The sequence below is a fragment of the Malaclemys terrapin genome (assembly GCF_027887155.1).
Source record: "Malaclemys terrapin pileata isolate rMalTer1 chromosome 20 unlocalized genomic scaffold, rMalTer1.hap1 SUPER_20_unloc_1, whole genome shotgun sequence".
Lineage (NCBI taxonomy): Eukaryota > Metazoa > Chordata > Testudines > Emydidae > Malaclemys > Malaclemys terrapin.
This window is the reverse complement of record NW_026530188.1, coordinates 447,329-465,148: the sequence shown is the minus strand read 5'-3', so window position 1 is coordinate 465,148 and position 17,820 is coordinate 447,329. Positions and strand designations below refer to the sequence as shown.

At 68.1% G+C, this 17,820-nt stretch overlaps 2 protein-coding genes across 2 annotated transcripts in view; one reads left to right on the top strand and one right to left on the bottom strand.

Annotated features, from left to right (window-relative positions):
- The window catches only part of MECP2 (methyl-CpG binding protein 2), a 28,283-nt gene extending 26,365 nt beyond the window's left edge, over positions 1–1,918 (bottom strand). The window contains 1 exon segment of the mRNA XM_054014890.1: positions 1,864–1,918. Coding sequence (XP_053870865.1) covers positions 1,864–1,898 — 35 coding nt within the window. The 5' untranslated portion in view covers positions 1,899–1,918.
- Positions 1,919–8,025: 6,107 nt separating this feature from the next.
- LOC128829493 (blue-sensitive opsin-like) lies at positions 8,026–13,146 on the top strand. Its single transcript, XM_054014945.1, has 5 exons — positions 8,026–8,678; positions 8,888–9,056; positions 10,834–10,999; positions 12,572–12,811; positions 13,011–13,146. Exons 1-5 carry the CDS (start codon positions 8,294–8,296, stop codon positions 13,137–13,139), a joined length of 1,089 nt encoding a protein of 362 aa, XP_053870920.1. The 5' UTR covers positions 8,026–8,293; the 3' UTR covers positions 13,140–13,146.
- Positions 13,147–17,820: the final 4,674 nt, after the last annotated feature.

The following is a 17,820-nucleotide window of genomic DNA, read 5'->3' as shown; positions in this document are numbered from 1 at the left end:
GGCCGGACCGGGCGGCACTGAGGGGGTTGGCGCGAGTCGGGCCGGACCGGGCGGCACTGAGGGGGTTGGCGCGAGTCGGGCCGGACCGGGCGGCACTGAGGGGGTTGGCGCGAGTCGGGCCGGACCGGGCGGCACTGAGGGGGTTGGCGCGAGTCGGGCCGGACCGGGCGGCACTGAGGGGGTTGGCGCGAGTCGGGCCGGGCCAGGGGGCACTGAGGGGGTTGGCGCGAGTCGGGCCGGGCCAGGGGGCACTGAGGGGGTTGGCGCGAGTCGGGCCGGGCCAGGGGGCACTGAGGGGGTTGGCGCGAGTCGGGCCGGACCGGGCGGCACTGAGGGGGTTGGCGCGAGTCGGGCCGGACCGGGCGGCACTGAGGGGGTTGGCGCGAGTCGGGCCGGACCGGGCGGCACTGAGGGGGTTGGCGCGAGTCGGGCCGGACCGGGCGGCACTGAGGGGGTTGGCGCGAGTCGGGCCGGACCGGGCGGCACTGAGGGGGTTGGCGCGAGTCGGGCCGGGCGGCACTGAGGGGGTTGGCGCGAGTCGGGCCGGGCGGCACTGAGGGGGTTGGCGCGAGTCGGGCCGGGCGGCACTGAGGGGGTTGGCGCGAGTCGGGCCGGACCGGGCGGCACTGAGGGGGTTGGCGCGAGTCGGGCCGGACCGGGCGGCACTGAGGGGGTTGGCGCGAGTCGGGCCGGACCGGGCGGCACTGAGGGGGTTGGCGCGAGTCGGGCCGGACCGGGCGGCACTGAGGGGGTTGGCGCGAGTCGGGCCGGACCGGGCGGCACTGAGGGGGTTGGCGCGAGTCGGGCCGGGCGGCACTGAGGGGGTTGGCGCGAGTCGGGCCGGGCGGCACTGAGGGGGTTGGCGCGAGTCGGGCCGGGCGGCACTGAGGGGGTTGGCGCGAGTCGGGCCGGACCGGGCGGCACTGAGGGGGTTGGCGCGAGTCGGGCCGGACCGGGCGGCACTGAGGGGGTTGGCGCGAGTCGGGCCGGACCGGGCGGCACTGAGGGGGTTGGCGCGAGTCGGGCCGGACCGGGCGGCACTGAGGGGGTTGGCGCGAGTCGGGCCGGGCGGCACTGAGGGGGTTGGCGCGAGTCGGGCCGGGCGGCACTGAGGGGGTTGGCGCGAGTCGGGCCGGGCGGCACTGAGGGGGTTGGCGCGAGTCGGGCCGGACCGGGCGGCACTGAGGGGGTTGGCGCGAGTCGGGCCGGACCGGGCGGCACTGAGGGGGTTGGCGCGAGTCGGGCCGGACCGGGCGGCACTGAGGGGGTTGGCGCGAGTCGGGCCGGACCGGGCGGCACTGAGGGGGTTGGCGCGAGTCGGGCCGGACCGGGCGGCACTGAGGGGGTTGGCGCGAGTCGGGCCGGACCGGGCGGCACTGAGGGGGTTGGCGCGAGTCGGGCCTGGGGGGTGTTGTCTGGCGGGAGCCTGGCAGGTCGGGGGTGGGGGTGGGGGGGGGGGAGTTGGCGCGAGCCGGCCCGTAGGCGGGGGGGGGTCAGCTCTGGGTGAGGGGTTGGCGCGAGCCGGGCCGTTGGCACTGGGGGGACTAGGTTAGCGCGAGGGGGTCAGGTTGGCGCGAACTGCTCTTTGACCTCCCTCCCCCCAGCCCCCAGGTGAGGGGCGGCCCCGCCCCGGGCAGAGGGGGCCGCTGTGACGCACTCGGGACCCCCCGGGCGCGCGCGAAGGGGAGGGGGAGGAGGGGCCACCGCGAGCGGGAAGGAACCAACAGCCGCAGCCCCCCGCGCGCGCGCTCCCCCTCCTCTCCTGGCGCGGGGCCCGCGGGATGGGCCCGTCCCACTCCCCCCCGCGGAAGGGGGGCGAATGGTCCCGTCTCCGCCTCTCCCCTCCCGCCCCCGGCCACTCACAATCTCTCCTCGTCTCCGCTCGGCGCCGCCGCCATTTTCTTCGCAGCGAAGAACCCGCGGGGAATGAGGGGGGGCGGGGGGGGAATAGACCGAGCCGGAGAGGAAACCCGGAGCGACGGGACCCGCCCCTCCACTGCCATTGGACGACAATGCTGTCGCTCACAGCGCCGCCGCTCGCTCATTGGCCTGTGCCGTTGGACCCGACGGGCGGGGCCGGCGCGCTCCCGGCGGCCGTTGGAATTGGCGCGAAGCGCTGTCAGTTACAACGTTCTAAAGAGGGCGGGGCTGAGGAAGCGCGCGCGGATCCTGATTGGGCCCCGGCTGCCCCTCTTCTCGCCCATTGGTCCAGGGGCCCATCGGTCACTTTCCAAAGGGGCGGGGAGCGGCCTCAGACTACGGAGGTTTGAAATTTAACGGTTTTAACGGTTTTTCCCTTTAACCGTCACCACAACCCCCTCCTTCCAGCGGCTTTTCGCGGCGCAGGCGGGGCCACTGCCTCACCCACAGCACCTCCCTGCCGCTCCTCCTCAGTCACCAACTCCTGTGTGGCTATTGCCACACCCACTCCGTGGCCACCCAGTCAGAGAAGGCTGCCCTGGGCCCCCCAACATGGCCGCCCTGGGCCCCTAACATCGCCCCCCCAGTCACACCAAGGCTGCCCTGGCTTCCCCCAACATGGCTGTCCCATCATGTCCAGGCCACCGCAGCATGCTCAGGCAGTCCTGGCTCCCCCCAACATGGCCACCAAGGCTACCCCGGGCCCTCCAAAGTGGCCGCCCCGTCACGCCAAGGCCACCCTGGGTCCCTCCAATAAGGTCACCCAGTCACACCAAGGCCACCCCAGCTCCCCCCAACATGGCTGCCGTGTCACACCAAGGCCACCCCGGCTCCCCCCAACATGGCTGCCCTGTTACGCCAGGGCCGCCCCAGGCTATCGAACATGGCCACCCCATCAGGGCAATGCAGTCCCCAGCCCCCCAACATAGCTGCAGTCATATCAAGGCTGCTCTCCCACAACCACCCCCCCAGCCAGAGCCACCCACTCAATCCACCACGTCCCCTCCTCCCCAGTACTCTGCAAGTTCCCCATGACTCTCGGGTCACACCCAGACCACCCCTGCACACCCTGCCCTGGCCTCACAGCCACGATAGCTCTGCCCCATCCCTTCCATCAGCCCTGGCTCAAGGCCTCATAGTCCTGCCAAGGCTGCCCCCCGCCCCCAACTGCCCCAACCTCAGAGGGTGGGCCTCGGACACCACTTTGTGCCACCTGTGGTTATGGGGGGCTGAGGCCATCCTGCCAATGCAGGAGAAACCCAGCCCCCCAGCTGTGGCACCCGCTGATTGGACTATCAGGGATGCCAACACCTGTACAGACACCTCAACGTGCCACCTTGTCTAGCTCAGAGACGCCAACCTCCAGGAGGTGCCCGTCCTGGTCGGTAATAACCCAAGCCCACCAGCAGAGGGCTCCGCTGTCCCAATCGGAACATGGGCCCTAAGCGGGTATATGGGCCATGCTTGGCTAAGGCGTGAGGAGTTGGGGCAAAGGGGGAGAATGACAGGGGGGACTGGGAGCCAGGACTCCTGGGCTCTGTCCCTGGCTCCGGGACGGGAGTGGGGGCAACCATCCGTGTCCTCAGACAGTGCAGCTGCCCCAGATGCCTTTAGCCCCACACCCCAATGTATCCCCCAACCAACACCCCCCAGAGAGGAAAGGCCCCGTGTCCCATTGCCTGTCCCCCTCAGCCGGCCAGCCCCCGTCCCTGTCCCAGGTGGATGGGGGGGGGGCTGCCCACTCTCCCCCCCCCCCCCCGGAAGCGCTTGGCAAGATGAGCTGAGCTTTAATTGGCCTCACAACAGCTGTTGCGAGCTAATCCCCCCCGACTTTAATTTCTGCCTGTGCTCTCTGTCCCCACGGCAGGGGGAACACAGGGATTATAACCCCCCCTCACTCACATCTCCCCATCCTGGTGCCTGGGTGTCAGGGCCTGGCCGGGGTGGCCAGCTTCAGGATTGGCCCAGGGGCCCGTAAGGCGGGGCTGCCTGGATTTACACCCCCCTCAGTTTGGAGGGGGATGCATCCTGCCCTGATTTCGTTGGATCCCTGCCCAGCCCCTCTCCCCCCCCCCCCGGGCTGACGAAAGCTGCTAAAAGTGGCATCCTACCCCTTCATCCAGAGCCTGGGAATGTGGGGCATGGGGTCACCATGCCATGGGGGATGGTGCAGCAGGGACGGAAGGGTGGTGACCCCAAATAGACTCAGTCCCAACTCCCTGACCTACAGCCCCCTACAAGCCCAGCCCAACCCTGCCCCCACCAGCTCTGCCAGTGCCCCTCACTCCCGACCTGCAGCCCCCTGCTAGCCCAGCCCTGCTCCCACCAGCTCTGCCGATGCCCCTCACTCCTGACCCACAGCCCCCTGCTAGCCCAACCCTGCCGATTCCCCTCACTCCCGACCCGCAGCCCCTGCTAGCCCAGCTCTGCCCCCCCACAGCTCTGCCAGTGCCCCTCACTCCCAACCTGCAGCCCCTGCTAGCTTGGCGCTGGGCTCCCCCAGCTCTGGGTAGGCTGGGGCTCGTGGCAGGGAGCTCAGCCCACTCTGTGCCCCACGCACTGCCGCTAATCCCTATCAGCAGAAACTCCCGATTTAGCCCTAATCCCGGCTCCTTGAGGTGATCCCCCCCAGCTTCTATGGGGATTTGGCCCATGGCTCTCCTGTGGGGCAGCAGGGCCTGGGCACGTTGTCAGAGGGGGAAGGGGTGTAAGTGCTGATTGCAGCTCCAAATTACCCCCCTGCAAAGGCTCCTGGGAGATGTAGTCCCATCCCACCCCCCACTTCTGTGGCACCAGGATTCGTGGTGTCGTGGTGCCATCTAGTGGCACGTTGCCAGCTGTGCAGAGCCCAGAACAGCAGAAAAGGTGTGAGGGGGGCACGGGCTTGGTGGCACATTAATCACAGGTTGGATGGCGAGGAGGGACTGATCGCGGGGCGGGGCGGGCAGACAGCAATGTGGGGCAGATCGGATTGTGGGGCGGGAAGGTGGCAGTGTGGGGAGGGACGGATCATGGATGGGACGGATCGTGGGGCGGGCCGGCAGTTCAGGCAGGGCAGATCGCGGGGCGGGCGGGCGGGCAGACGGCAGTGTGGGGTGGGCCGGATCGCTGGGCGGGCGGGCAGACGGCAGTGTGGGGCGGGGTGGATCGCGGGGCGGGCGGGCAGATGGCAGTGTGGGGCGGAGCAGGCAAGCAGATGGCAGTTTGGGGCGGGGCGGATCATGGAGCGGACGGGCAGATGGCAGGGTGGGGCGGAGCGGATTGTGGGACGGGTGGGCAGATGGCAGTGTGGGGCAGGGCAGATCGTGGGGTGGGTTGGTGGCAATGCGGGGCAGATTGTGGGGCGGGCGGGAGACGGCAGTGTGGGGCAGATCGTGGGGGGGGCGGGCGGGCAGATGGCAGTGTGGGGCAGGGCGGATCGCAGGGCGGGCGGGCAGATGGCAGTGTGGGGCGGATTGCGGAGCGGACAGACGGCAGTGCAGGACCAGGCGGATTGTTGGACGGGTTGGCAGACAGCAGTGTGGGGCGGGGTGGATCATGGGGTGGGCGGGCAGACGGCAGTGCGGGGCGGGGTGGATCATGGGGCGGGCGGGCAGACGGCAGTGTGTGCGGGGCGAGCGGGCAGACGGCAGTGCGGGGCAGGGTGGATCATGGGGCGGGCGGGCAGACGGCAGTGCGGGACGGGGCGGATTGCGGGACTGGTGGGCAGACAGCAGTGTGGGGCGGGGCGGATCGCGGGGTGGGCGGGCAGACGTCAGTTTGAGGCGGGGCGGGCGGGCAGACGGCAGTGTGGGGCGGGGCGGATCGCAGGGTGGGCGGGCAGACGGCAGTTTGAGGCGGGGCGGATCGCGGGGCGGGCGGGCAGATGGCAGTGTGGGGCGGATTGCGGGGCGGACAGACAGCAGTGCGGGGCGGGGTGGATCATGGGGCGGGCGGGCAGACGGCAGTGCAGGGCGGATCGCGGGGCGGGCGGGCAGACGGTAGTGTGGGCGGGGCGGATCACGGGGCGGGCCGGCAGACAGCAATGTGGGTGGGGCGGGTGGGCAGATGGCAGTGCGGGGCGGGGAGGATCGCGGGACGGGCGGTCAGACGGCAGTGTGGGCTGGGCGGCCAGATGGCAGTGCGGGGCGGATCGCAGGGAGGGCGGGCAGACAGCAGTGCGGGGCAGGGTGGATCATGGGGCAGGCGGGGAGACGGCAGTGTGGGGCGGGGCGGATCGCAGGACAGGCGGGCAGACGGCAGTGTGGGGCGGGGCGGATCGCGGGGCGGGCGGGCAGACCGCAGTGTGGGTGGGGCGGCCAGATGGGAGTGCGGGGCGGATCGCGGGGCGGGCGGGGAGACGACAGTGTGGGCGGGGCGGATCGCAGGACAGGCGGGCAGACGGCAGTGTGGGGCGGGGCGGATCGCGGGACGGGCGGGCAGACCACAGTGTGGGGCGGGGCAGATCGTGGGGCGGGCGGGCAGACCGCAGTGTGGGGCGGGGCGGATCGCGGGGCGGGCGGACAGATGGCAGTGTGGGTCAGGTGGTGGGGCAGGGCCCATTGCACGGCGGGGCTGACTGTTCAGCACAGGGGGCTCCGGCACGTTGCAGAAGACCCCTGGGATGGGGCGAGCAGTTACCAGCCCCGAGGCGGGACGCGGGTGCACCAGGCTCGCCCGAGAATGTGAACAGCAGGAAACACTTGCCCACCCCGTGCACGGTCAGCCTGCGGAACTCCCCGCCACAAGACATTGTGCAGGTGTGGCTGGGCAGAAGGAATAGCGACCTGCCTGGGGAACAGGCCCAGTGCTGCCCATAGCCACAATGGCCAGGCACAGCCCGCTGCCCGGGGTGACCCCAGCCTCTGACAGCCAGGAGCTGGGGGGAGCTGGGTGTGTTCTGTTCGCTCCCCTGAGGCTCCAGCGCTGGGCGCAGTCGCAGGATGCCCGCGCTCGCTTTGCCAAGGGGCTGGCGGGTTGCTGTCGAGGATGAGGGACGGCCAGATGGCTCTGCGAAGGGGGACGTCCATCCCATTTATCGTCCGTCCCTGTGAGTTCATGCTGGGGACCTTGGGCAGCTAGGCCTCTCCACCCCCTACCGTGTCTCATAGCCTGGGACCCACAGAGCCATAGCCCTGGCAACAGGACCAGGCAGATACATGCCAGGGCCCGGCTAGCAGGGGCTGCGGGTCGGGAGTGAGGGGCACCGGCAGGGTGGGCTGGCAGGGGCTGTGGGTTGGGAGTGAGGGGCACCGGCAGAGCTGAGGGGATGGGGCTGCGGGTCGGGAGTGAGGGGCACCGGCAGGGTGGGCTGGCAGGGGCTGTGGGTCGGGAGTGAGGGGCACCGGCAGGGCTGGGAGGGCAGGGAGCTGCGGGTCGGGAGTGAGGGGCACCGGCAGAGCTGAGGGATGGGGCAGGGTTGGGGAGTGGAGGTTTGGGGGGTCCTGGAGGGTCTCCCATTAACCCTTTCTCCTCCAGGGCCCTGTTAGTAGGAGTTCGGCCCTGGTGGGTCTCTGACTCACCCCCCATGTTCCCTCCCCTGCAAAGCCAGGGCTTAATCGGGGCTTGGGCGTGATTAGTCTTTGGCAAAGCTGCTTGGCTCGGCGGCTAAGCCCGTCTTTGCAGCCCTTGGGCTGTGCTGGGCACAGCGCTGCCAGGGGATGAGCCGGGCTCAGCTGAGCTTTCCAGTTTTAGGGGCGATTAAGGAAGGAGCCAGTGTTAACTGGGGCAAAGACAGATCCCACTGCCCCTCCCCACGCAGCCCAGGGCACCCCCTGACTCCCTAGGGTATAAAAGACCCCTCTCTCAGCCCCTCCACCATTCGCCGCCGCCCGTCATGGCCCCCCCGCCCGTCTGAGTGCCCTGGGGCCCACTGGTGCCACAGTGACACAGGGCTGGGCAGCGCGTGGGCGCAGGGACGCTACCTCTCCGTCCGCAGCCACTGAGTTCCTTCCTTCCCGCCGGTGCCCCAGCTGCTAGCTGGTTGTGTGTCTGTCCATCCATCCGTCTATCTATCCCGAGACCACATCTCTCTATCTCTCTACCCCCAGATACCCTATCTATCTATCTATCTATCTATCTATCTATCTATCTAATCTATCCCCACGCACCCATCTATCTATCTATCTATCTATCTATCTATCTATCTATCTATCTATCCCCAGACATCCTCTCTATCTATCTATCTCTCTACCCTCAGACACCCCCTCTATCTATCTATCCCCATCCATCCCATCCATCTATCTATCCATCCCCATCCACTGTCTCTCTTTCCCTTAACACGCCTCCATACATCCTGTAGCCTCTCCATCCACCCACTGCCCCGCATCCATCCCCACAAACACGCCTTCCGTCACTGCTCCCTGCCCGTCTCGGCCACCCCTTCCCGCCAGCCATGCACAAGACCCGCGACTTGCGGGATGACCTCCCGGAGGATTTTTTCATCCCGGTGCCTCTGGACACAAACAATCTGACGGCGCTGAGCCCGTTCCTGGTGCCGCAGACACACCTGGGCAGCCCAGTCATCTTCATGGGCATGTCGGCCTTCATGTTCCTGCTCATTGTGCTGGGCGTGCCCATCAACGTCCTCACCGTCTTCTGCACTGCCAAGTACAAGAAGCTGCGCTCCCACCTCAACTACATCCTGGTCAACCTGGCCGTGGCCAACCTGCTGGTGATCTCCGTGGGCACCACCACGGCCTTCTATAGCTTCTCCCAGATGTACTTCGCCCTGGGCCCGATGGCCTGCAAGATCGAGGGGTTCGCCGCCACACTGGGGGGTGAGTGGGGCTGCGGTCGGGAGTAAGGGGCACCGGCAGAGCTGGGGGGGGGGCAGGGCTGGGCTAGCAGGAGGCTGCAGGTCAGGAGTGAGGGGCACCAGTAGGACTGGGGGCAGGGCCAGGCTGGCAGGGGGCTGTGGGTCGAAGGCAGGGGGTTGGGGGTGGATGGGATCCCTGCTGCCCCGCTGGTCTCAGCCTCTCCACCTCAGGCATGGTGAGTCTCTGGTCTCTGGCCGTCGTGGCCTTCGAGCGATTTCTGGTGATCTGCAAACCCCTGGGGAACTTCACGTTCCGCGGCACCCACGCCATCATCGGCTGCCTCCTCACCTGGGTCTTCGGCCTCGTGGCTTCTGCACCCCCCCTCTTTGGATGGAGCCGGTAGGGGTCAGCGGGGGGAGCCCAGGCTGGGCTGGCAGGGACTGCGGGTCGGGAGTGAGGGGCACCGGCAGAGCTGAGAGGAGTGTGGGGGGCAGGGCCGGGCTAGCAGGGTCTGTGGGTCGGGAGTGAGGGGCACCGTCAGGGCTGGGGGGCAGGGCTAGGCTAGCAGGGGGCTGTGGGTCAGGAGTGAGGGGTGCCGGCAGGGCTGGGCTAGCAGAGGCTGCGGGTCGGGAGTGAGGGGTGCCGGCGGGGCTGGGGGGCAGGGCTGGACTAGCAGGGGCTGCGGGTCGGAAGTGAGGGGCGCCGGCGGGGCTGGGGGGCAGGGCTGGGCTAGCAGGGGGCTGCGGGTCGGGAGTGAGGGGCGCCGGCAGGGCGGGGCTAGCAGGGGGTTGCGTGTCAGGAGTGAGGGGCGCTGGCGGGGCTGGGGGGCAGGACTGGGCTAGCAGGGGCTGTGGATCGGGAGTGAGGGGCACTGGCGGGGCAGGGCTGGGCTAGCAGGGGCTGTGGATCCGGAGTGAGGGGCACCGGCGGGGCTGGGCTGGGCTAGCAGGGGCTGCGGGTCGGGAGTGAGGGGCGCTGGGGGGCAGGGCTGGGCTAGCAGGGGCTGCGGGTCGGGAGTGAGGGGCACCGGCGGGGCTGGGGGGCAGGGCTGGGCTAGCAGGGGCTGCGGGTCGGGAGTGAGGGGCGCCGGCGGGGCAGGGCTGGGCTAGCAGGGGCTGTGGATCGGGAGTGAGGGGCACCGGCGGGGCTGGGCTGGGCTAGCAGGGGCTGCGGGTCGGGAGTGAGGGGCGCTGGGGGGCAGGGCTGGGCTAGCAGGGGCTGCGGGTCGGGAGTGAAGGGCGCCGGCGGGGCTGGGCTAGCAGGGGGCTGCGGGTCGGGAGTGAGGGGCACCGTCAGGGCTGGGGGGCAGGGCTAGGCTAGCAGGGGGCTGTGGGTCAGGAGTGAGGGGTGCCGGCAGGGCTGGGCTAGCAGAGGCTGCGGGTCGGGAGTGAGGGGTGCCGGCGGGGCTGGGGGGCAGGGCTGGGCTAGCAGGGGCTGCGGGTCGGAAGTGAGGGGCGCTGGCGGGGCTGGGGGGCAGGACTGGGCTAGCAGGGGCTGTGGATCGGGAGTGAGGGGCACTGGCGGGGCAGGGCTGGGCTAGCAGGGGCTGTGGATCGGGAGTGAGGGGCACCGGCGGGGCTGGGCTGGGCTAGCAGGGGCTGCGGGTCGGGAGTGAGGGGCGCTGGGGGGCAGGGCTGGGCTAGCAGGGGCTGCGGGTCGGGAGTGAGGGGCACCGGCGGGGCTGGGGGGCAGGGCTGGGCTAGCAGGGGCTGCGGGTCGGGAGTGAGGGGCGCCGGCGGGGCTGGGCTAGCAGGGGCTGCGGGTCGGGAGTGAGGGGCGCCGGCGGGGCTGGGCTAGCAGGGGCTGCGGGTCGGGAGTGAAGGGCGCCGGCGGGGCCGGGGGGCTGGGCTGGGCTAGCAGGGGCTGTGGGTCGGGAGTGAGGGGCGCCGGCGGGGCTGGGCTAGCAGGGGGCTGCGGGTCGGGAGTGTGGGGCGCCGGTGGGGCTGGGCTAGCAGGGGCTGTGGGTTGGGAGTGAGGGGCGCCGGCGGGGCTGGGCTAGCAGGGGGCTGCGGGTCGGGAGTGAGGGGCGCCGGCGGGGCTGGGCTAGCAGGGGCTGCGGGTCGGGAGTGAAGGGCGCCGGCGGGGCTGGGGGGCTGGGCTGGGCTAGCAGGGGCTGTGGGTCGGGAGTGAGGGGCGCCGGCGGGGCTGGGCTAGCAGGGGTCTGCATCCCCCCCAGGTACATCCCCGAGGGGCTCCAGTGCTCGTGCGGCCCCGACTGGTACACGACCAGCAACAAGTGGAACAACGAGTCCTACGTGATCTTCCTCTTCTGCTTCTGCTTCGGGGTCCCCCTCAGCGTCATCGTCTTCTCCTACGGCCGCCTGCTGCTGACGCTGCGCGCTGTGAGTGCCCCTGCACGGGCCCCCCGACTCCCCTCCCGCTGCCCCGGGCCCCCCATCCCCTCCCGCTGCCCTGGGACCCCCCCCAACTCCCCTCCCGCTGCCCCGGGCCCCCCATCCCCTCCCGCTGCCCTGGGACCCCCCCAACTCCCCTCCCGCTGCCCCGGGCCCCCCATCCCCTCCCGCTGCCATGGTCCGCCCGACTCCCTTTCTGCCAGCACAGGGCCCCCCTGAGTCCCTGACTTCCCTCCTGCTGCCTCATCCCCTCCTGCTGTCCTGGGGCCCCCAACATCCCTCCTGCTGGCACAGGGCTCCCTGAGTCCCCTCCTGCCGCCACGGGCCCCCCCCGACTGCCCTCTTGCCACAGGGCCCCCCAACTCCTGCCAGCACAGATACTCCTCGACTGCCCCCGCCACTAGTCACATCCCGCTGCCATGAGCACCCCACTGCCAATGGGGAACCCCAACTCCCTCCTGCCACCAAGGGGACACCTGACTCCTGCCAGCCCAGAGACCCTTTCTGCACCCCACTGGCGTAGGGTCCCCCCTCCATCCCTGCCCACCCACCAGTACCTGTCCCTCTGTCTCTGCAGGGACCCCCGGCATAGGGACACCCTCACCCCCTTCCTCCCACCAGTATGGGGACCCCCCAACCTCCCCACCATGGGGACCGCCCTGGCCCCTTCCCTTCCACGGGGACCCTCCACATTGCCCTGCAGCCACGGGGAACCTGCGGGGGGTCACAGTGCTGGGAAAGCCATTGGGCGCCCCTGGGGCAGGCAGCGCGTGGGGCAGTGGCTCCCCAGCTGGGGGCTATGGGGAGGACCAAACTGGTGTGACACGGACAGGGACAGGGCGACTTTGGGGGGAGTCGGCTTTATTGGAGCTTTATACAGTGGGGGGGGACACACAGAGCCGGGACACGCCCCTTCCCCCCCCTCGGACTCCCTTCCATATGGGCTTGGGTGGGTACCACCAGTATTCTGAACCTCTGCCCCCCCGAGCTGTCCCCAAGGTGTCAAAAGATAAGGGGGGTCCCCCCAATATGGCGTTCCCCCGCATGGCACAGAATGATTTGCCTCCCTGGCCACCCCAAAACTGTGTGGGTTTGTGTGAGTCCCACCAATATGGCCACCTTGCACCATCCGCATGCCGGTGTGGTGAGGGCGGGTGCCACCTGCACGGGCACCCCCTGGCTGTGTTCCCACAGGGATTAGGGTGGGTCCTACCAATATGTACAGCCCGTGAGTTCCATGCCGCCCAGTGGACTGTAAGGTGGGTGCCACAAAAATGGCTGCCCTGCCCCGTCTGTGTCCCGTGTAGGTTAGAGAGGATCCCGACAATACGGCTGCCACATGTGGATTAGGGTAGGTCCTACTGATATGGCCACCCAACATGACTGAGGGTGGGTCCCTGTGCTGTGGCTAGAGTGGGTCCTACTGCAGTGGCCGGCCATCTCCCACGCCGATTCGGGTGGGGCACAGCTGTGCCCCACGGATGAGTGCAGGCCCCAGGCAGTGGCTGCTGTGCCCCACGGAGGAGGGCGCGCCCCACCCAATCCCCTCTGCCCCCGCAGGTGGCCAAGCAGCAGGAGCAGTCGGCCACGACGCAGAAGGCCGAGCGGGAGGTGACCAAGATGGTGGTGGTGATGGTGGCCGGGTTCCTGGTGTGCTGGCTGCCCTACGCCTCCTTCGCGCTGTGGGTCGTGACGCACCGTGGGGAGCCCTTTGACGTGCGCCTGGCCTCCGTGCCCTCCGTCTTCTCCAAGGCCTCCACCGTCTACAACCCCGTCATCTACGTCTTCATGAACAAGCAGGTCGGCGCCGGGCCGGGATGGGGCCGGGCCGGGATGGGGTGTGGGGAGCAGGCTGAAGGGCAATGAGGGGCAGAGGGGGCTGGGATCAGGGACGCGCCAGGAAGTGAGCTGGCAGAAAAGAGAGGGGTGGAGTTAGTTGGGGCTCTGCCCCCTGCCCGAGCTGTGGGGCGCCCCCCACGCTCACCCCCCTCTCTTGCAGTTCCGCTCCTGCATGCTGAAGCTGGTGTTCTGCGGCCGCAGCCCCTTCGGGGAGGACGACGACGTCTCGGGGTCCTCGCAGGCCACCCAGGTCTCCTCCGTCTCCTCCAGCCAGGTGTCCCCGGCGTAGCCCTGGACACCCCAGCATGCCCTGCTCGGGTGGGGGGGGGTGTCTGAGATATCCCAGCATGCCCTGCTCTGGGAGGGGGGTGTCTGAGATATCCCAGCATGCACTGCTCGGGGGGGGGGGGTGTCTGAGATATCCCAGAATGCTCTGCTCTGGGAGGGCCTTGGTATATCACAGCATGCTCTGCTCTGGGGGGACCTGAGATATCCCAGCATGCTCTGTTCGGGGGCGGGGGGGTGTTTGAGATATTCTAGCATGCCCTGCTCTGGTTGGGGGGTGTCTGAGATATCCCAGCATGCTCTGCTCTGGGGGGCCCCGAGATATCCCAGCATGCTCTGTTCGGGGGCGGGGGGGGTGTCTGAGATATCCCAGCATGCCCTGCTCTGGGGGGCCCCGAGATATCCCAGCAGGCCCTGCTCTGGGGGGGTGTGTCTGAGATATCCCAGCATGCCCTGCTCTGGGGGGCCCCGAGATATCCCAGCATGCCCTGCTCGGGAGGGGTGTCTGAGATATCCCAGCATGCCCTGCTCTGGGAGGGGGGTGTCTGAGATATTCCAGCATGCCCTGCTCTGGGGGGGGCAGGGGGTTTCTGAGATATCCCAGCATGCCCTGCTCGGGGGGGGGTGTCTGAGATATCCCAGCATGCCCTGCTCGGGGGGGGTGTCTGAGATATCCCAGCATGCCCTGCTCTGGGAGGGGGGTGTCTGAGATATTCCAGCATGCCCTGCTCTGGGGGGAGCGGGGGGTGTCTGAGATATCCCAGCATGCCCTGCTCGGGGGGGACGAGACGAGATATCCCAGCATGCCCTGTGGGACCCCAGGCGCGCTGGGCTCGGCCGGGGCAGGGGCTATAAGCTGGGTGGGTGGGGCTCTGGGCCACTCGCAGCCCCCCCTCGCTAGCAGTGCCCCCACCCAGTTGAACCCGGGTCCCTCGACCCCGGCCCCCAAGAGACCGAGCCCCCCCGATCCCACTCCCTTGGTCCCTCCTGGCCCCCCAGTGACAGACCCGACAGGGGGCCACATGACTGTTGTATATTGTAAATATGAGCCTGACTATTTCCCCCCCTGCTCTAATTACCCCCCATGGCTGTAATTAATTACCCCCTGCGCTAATTACAGCCCCCGGGGCTGTAATTTAACCCCCCCCCCCCCCCCCCGCTGCATCACTCAGGTAAATAAATACACATACTGGAAATGCACCTTCAGTTCCCAGCGTCCAGGCTCTTTATTAGCCGGGGGGGGCAGCGCGGGAGCCGGGGGGGGGTCCTGCCCGGGGGGGCAGCAGCAGCCCCACCACAGGGCCTTGATGTGAGCCCCAAGGACCGGGGGGAGGCGCTGGAGACAAGGGGGGGCACTTGGCACCTTGAAACTCCCCCACCTTGCCCAGTGCTCTACTGTAGTGCCCCTCCCCCGGCTCCACGGTCCCCCTGCCCCCCACGGACCCCTGGTATCCTGCCCCCCCATGGCCTCCATTGTCCCCAGTGCCCTGCCCCCCCCATGGCCCTCATCCTCCCGTGCCCTGCCCCCCATGGACCCCTGGTGTCCTGCCCCTCCCGGGGTCCCACATTTCCTCCCTGGTGTCCTGCCCCTCTGCAATCCCCCCAGTGCCCTGCCCCCCATGGTCCTCTGTCCCTCCGGTGCCCTGCCCCACTGCGATGTTGGGGGGCGCGCACCCGAGTTCTGCTAGTAGTGAACTTTTTTCAAGTGTAAATAGTTCAGAACTAGCGGAATTCCTGGTGAACGCCCCAGAGATGGGGGACAAGGCACCAGCCCCCCAAATCCCCCCATGCACCCTGCACTCCTCACGCAGCCCCCAGCACCTCACCACCCCAATCCACTCCACCCACTTGAGACCGCCAATGCCTGCCCCAGCCCCCTGGAGCTCCCTTCCCTGGGTACTTATCTGCCTCGTGCTCCGTCTGCGCAGGGCATGGCTCCAGCCCCCCGGCGCTGGGGGGGCTCCTGGCCTGCCCCCCCGACTCCTTCATGGGAAAGGGGAGAGAGAAGAGGGGAGACCCCGTTCAGTCACCACCATGGCCCCTTGGCATGGCAAGAGGGGACAGAGCCCCCCCCACCTGCCAACCCTGCCCCCCACCAGCGCCCTGACCCCTCGTCCCCCCAGAGTCCCCCTGACCACCACCCCCCCCGGATCATCACATGCGTGTCTGGGACCCAGGACCCAACCCACAGACATTGCGCATGAGTGTCCCAGAGCCCCCACCCCCCAGTACATGGCACAACCATCCCAGAGCTGCCACCCCCCGGTGCGTGGCACGACCTTCCCAGAGCCGACTCCCCTAGTGTGTGGCACGAATATCCCAGAGCTGCCGCCCCCCCGGTGCGTGGCACGAGCATCCCAGCGGCTCCCCCCGGTGCATGGCACGAATATCCCAGCCCCCCGCCCGAGCCCCCTGGCTTCCCTGTGCCCGAGGACTCACGCGTGTGCACTTGGGTCCCGCAGCGCCAGCCCTGGGTGGTGCCCGGGGGGCACTGGGGTCCCGGTCCCAGCTCCGCTCAGTGCCCCAGCTCTGCTCCCTGCCCAGCACGGCCCCTTTTCCGCACCCAGGAGATTAAACTTTCCAGTTTCCTTTAATCAGACTCCCCCGGAGCGACCCGAAAATCCTGGGATTAGGGGGGCGGGGGGGTGTCACCTCCCATCAGCTCAGCACACAGAGCACCTGGGGGGATTAGTGCAGGAGGGAGGGGGAAGAGCTGGGGGGAGAGGAGGGGGCAGCGGGGGAGGGGCGGAACCCAGAGCCCCCCTAGCGAAGGGCCATTGGGGACCGCAGTTCTCAGTATGCCCCATGGGGAGGTGGTAGGGGGCACTGGGCGGCAGAGGATGGGGCAGAGGGGCACCGGGGGGGCATTGCCCTCTGAGGGGGCCCAACAATGCCCACCCCATGCCTGTGTTGGGGGTATATAGGGGTCCAGTCCTCGCTCCCTCCCCCGCTCCGAGGGGGTGCCTAGCGGTACCGGTCCCTTCTTAATCCTCCCTGATCCCTCCGTTAGCCCTAATTAGCAATTAAGGCTCCATTGGGGCTATTTATACGGGACCGGGATGGGGGCAGCTCCCCCAGCCCTGGACAATGGGGCTTCCCTCCCCCACCACGTACCACACCCCTGGGGGTAACCGAGTGGGGGACCTGGGTGATGTGGGGCGCGAGGGGTCAACATGGGGGTAAAGGATGTGCCCCCCACTCCCAGCGCCAGCCTTGAGCCTGCCCCCCCCGCCCAGCTGAGTGCCCTAGTTGGCGCCAAGCCCTGACCTACAGCGGACCCCGCGCCTGCCCCAGTGATATAACAGCCAGGTCCAGGCCTGACCCAATTCGCACCTCATCCTAACCGGGCTCTGCCCCTCCCCCTTCTTCACCCCCCGAGCCAGCCAGCTCCCCCCGGGGCCGGGGGGGAGCTGGCACCCCTCAGAGGGGAGAGGCCCCTGCCCCATTCCCTACCCCCCTGAGCCAGCCAGTCCCTGTCCTGAGGCCAGATGGGAGCCGGCTCAGCCCCATTCGTCGCCCCCCTGAGCCAGCCAGTTCCCGCCCTGGGGCTAGTTTGGGGTGCGGGGTGTTGCAAGGTGGATTTGGGGTGTTAGCAAGGTGAATGTGTGTGCCAATCTGGGAGCGAGGGCAGTTTGATGGTGCACAGGCAGCGGATGTGTTGGAGGCCAGGGGTTGGGTTTCTGTTAGGGGCGCGGTTGTGTTATGAGGTGTAGGTCTTGGTGGTACTCAGAGGGGACTCAGTATTGTGTTGTGGGGTTCATGTGTGTGGGTGCACTGTTGCTGGGTGTGTACGTTGTGGTGTCTTGGGGTTGTGGGAGTCTGTGGGCGCGTTTTGGAGTGTATCCATTGTGTCTGTGTGTCCGAGGGGCTGTTGGACTGTAGCTGTTGGGTTGTGTGTGTGAAGGGATGTAAGCATGTCAGTGTGTAGGTGCTGGGGTTGCACTGGGGGTCAGTGACAGTGTGCTGTGGGTGCAGGTGTCTGTCTGATGGGGTGCAGCTGTTGTGTCTGAGTGGGTGTTGGAGTGTAACTGTTGGGATTGTATCAGGGTATGTGAAGATTTGTTGCAGGGTAGGTGTTGGCACTGGGTTGTTGTGTGTGTGGCAGGGTGTTTTTGTCAGGGCAATGGGGTTGTGTCAGTCTGCGTAGGTGTTGGGGTAAGGGGGTGTAGATGTGTGCATGCCATGAGGCATAGGTGTCAGGTCAGAGTGTGATCGGGTATAGCTGTCAGCGTGGAGATGCTGTCAACATGTCCATGATGTGGTGTCAGTGTTAGTGTGTATAGCTGATGGGACATCGTGTCAGGGCATGATGGGGTGTATGGGGGTGTTGGTACATAAATGTCAACGTGTGTAGATGGGATGAGGTGTAGCTGTTGGTCTGTAGATGTCACTGTCGGGGTGTGTGGTATGGTGTAGGTGATGTGTGTAGTGAGGGGTAAGGGATGGGGTGTAGTCGACAGTGCGTGCGACATTGGGTAGCCGTTGGGGTGCGTGTGATGGGATGGAGGAGTTGGGGTGCAGGACAGGGGGTACTGTTGGTGAAGGTGATATGGCACAAGTGAGGAATGTCGCTGTTGGTCTATGGTTGTGTCTGCAATAAGAGGGTAGGTGACGGTGATACAGTGCGGGTGAGACGGGGGGTGGCATGGTGCAGTGGAGGTGATATGGGGTGAGTGTGATGGCGT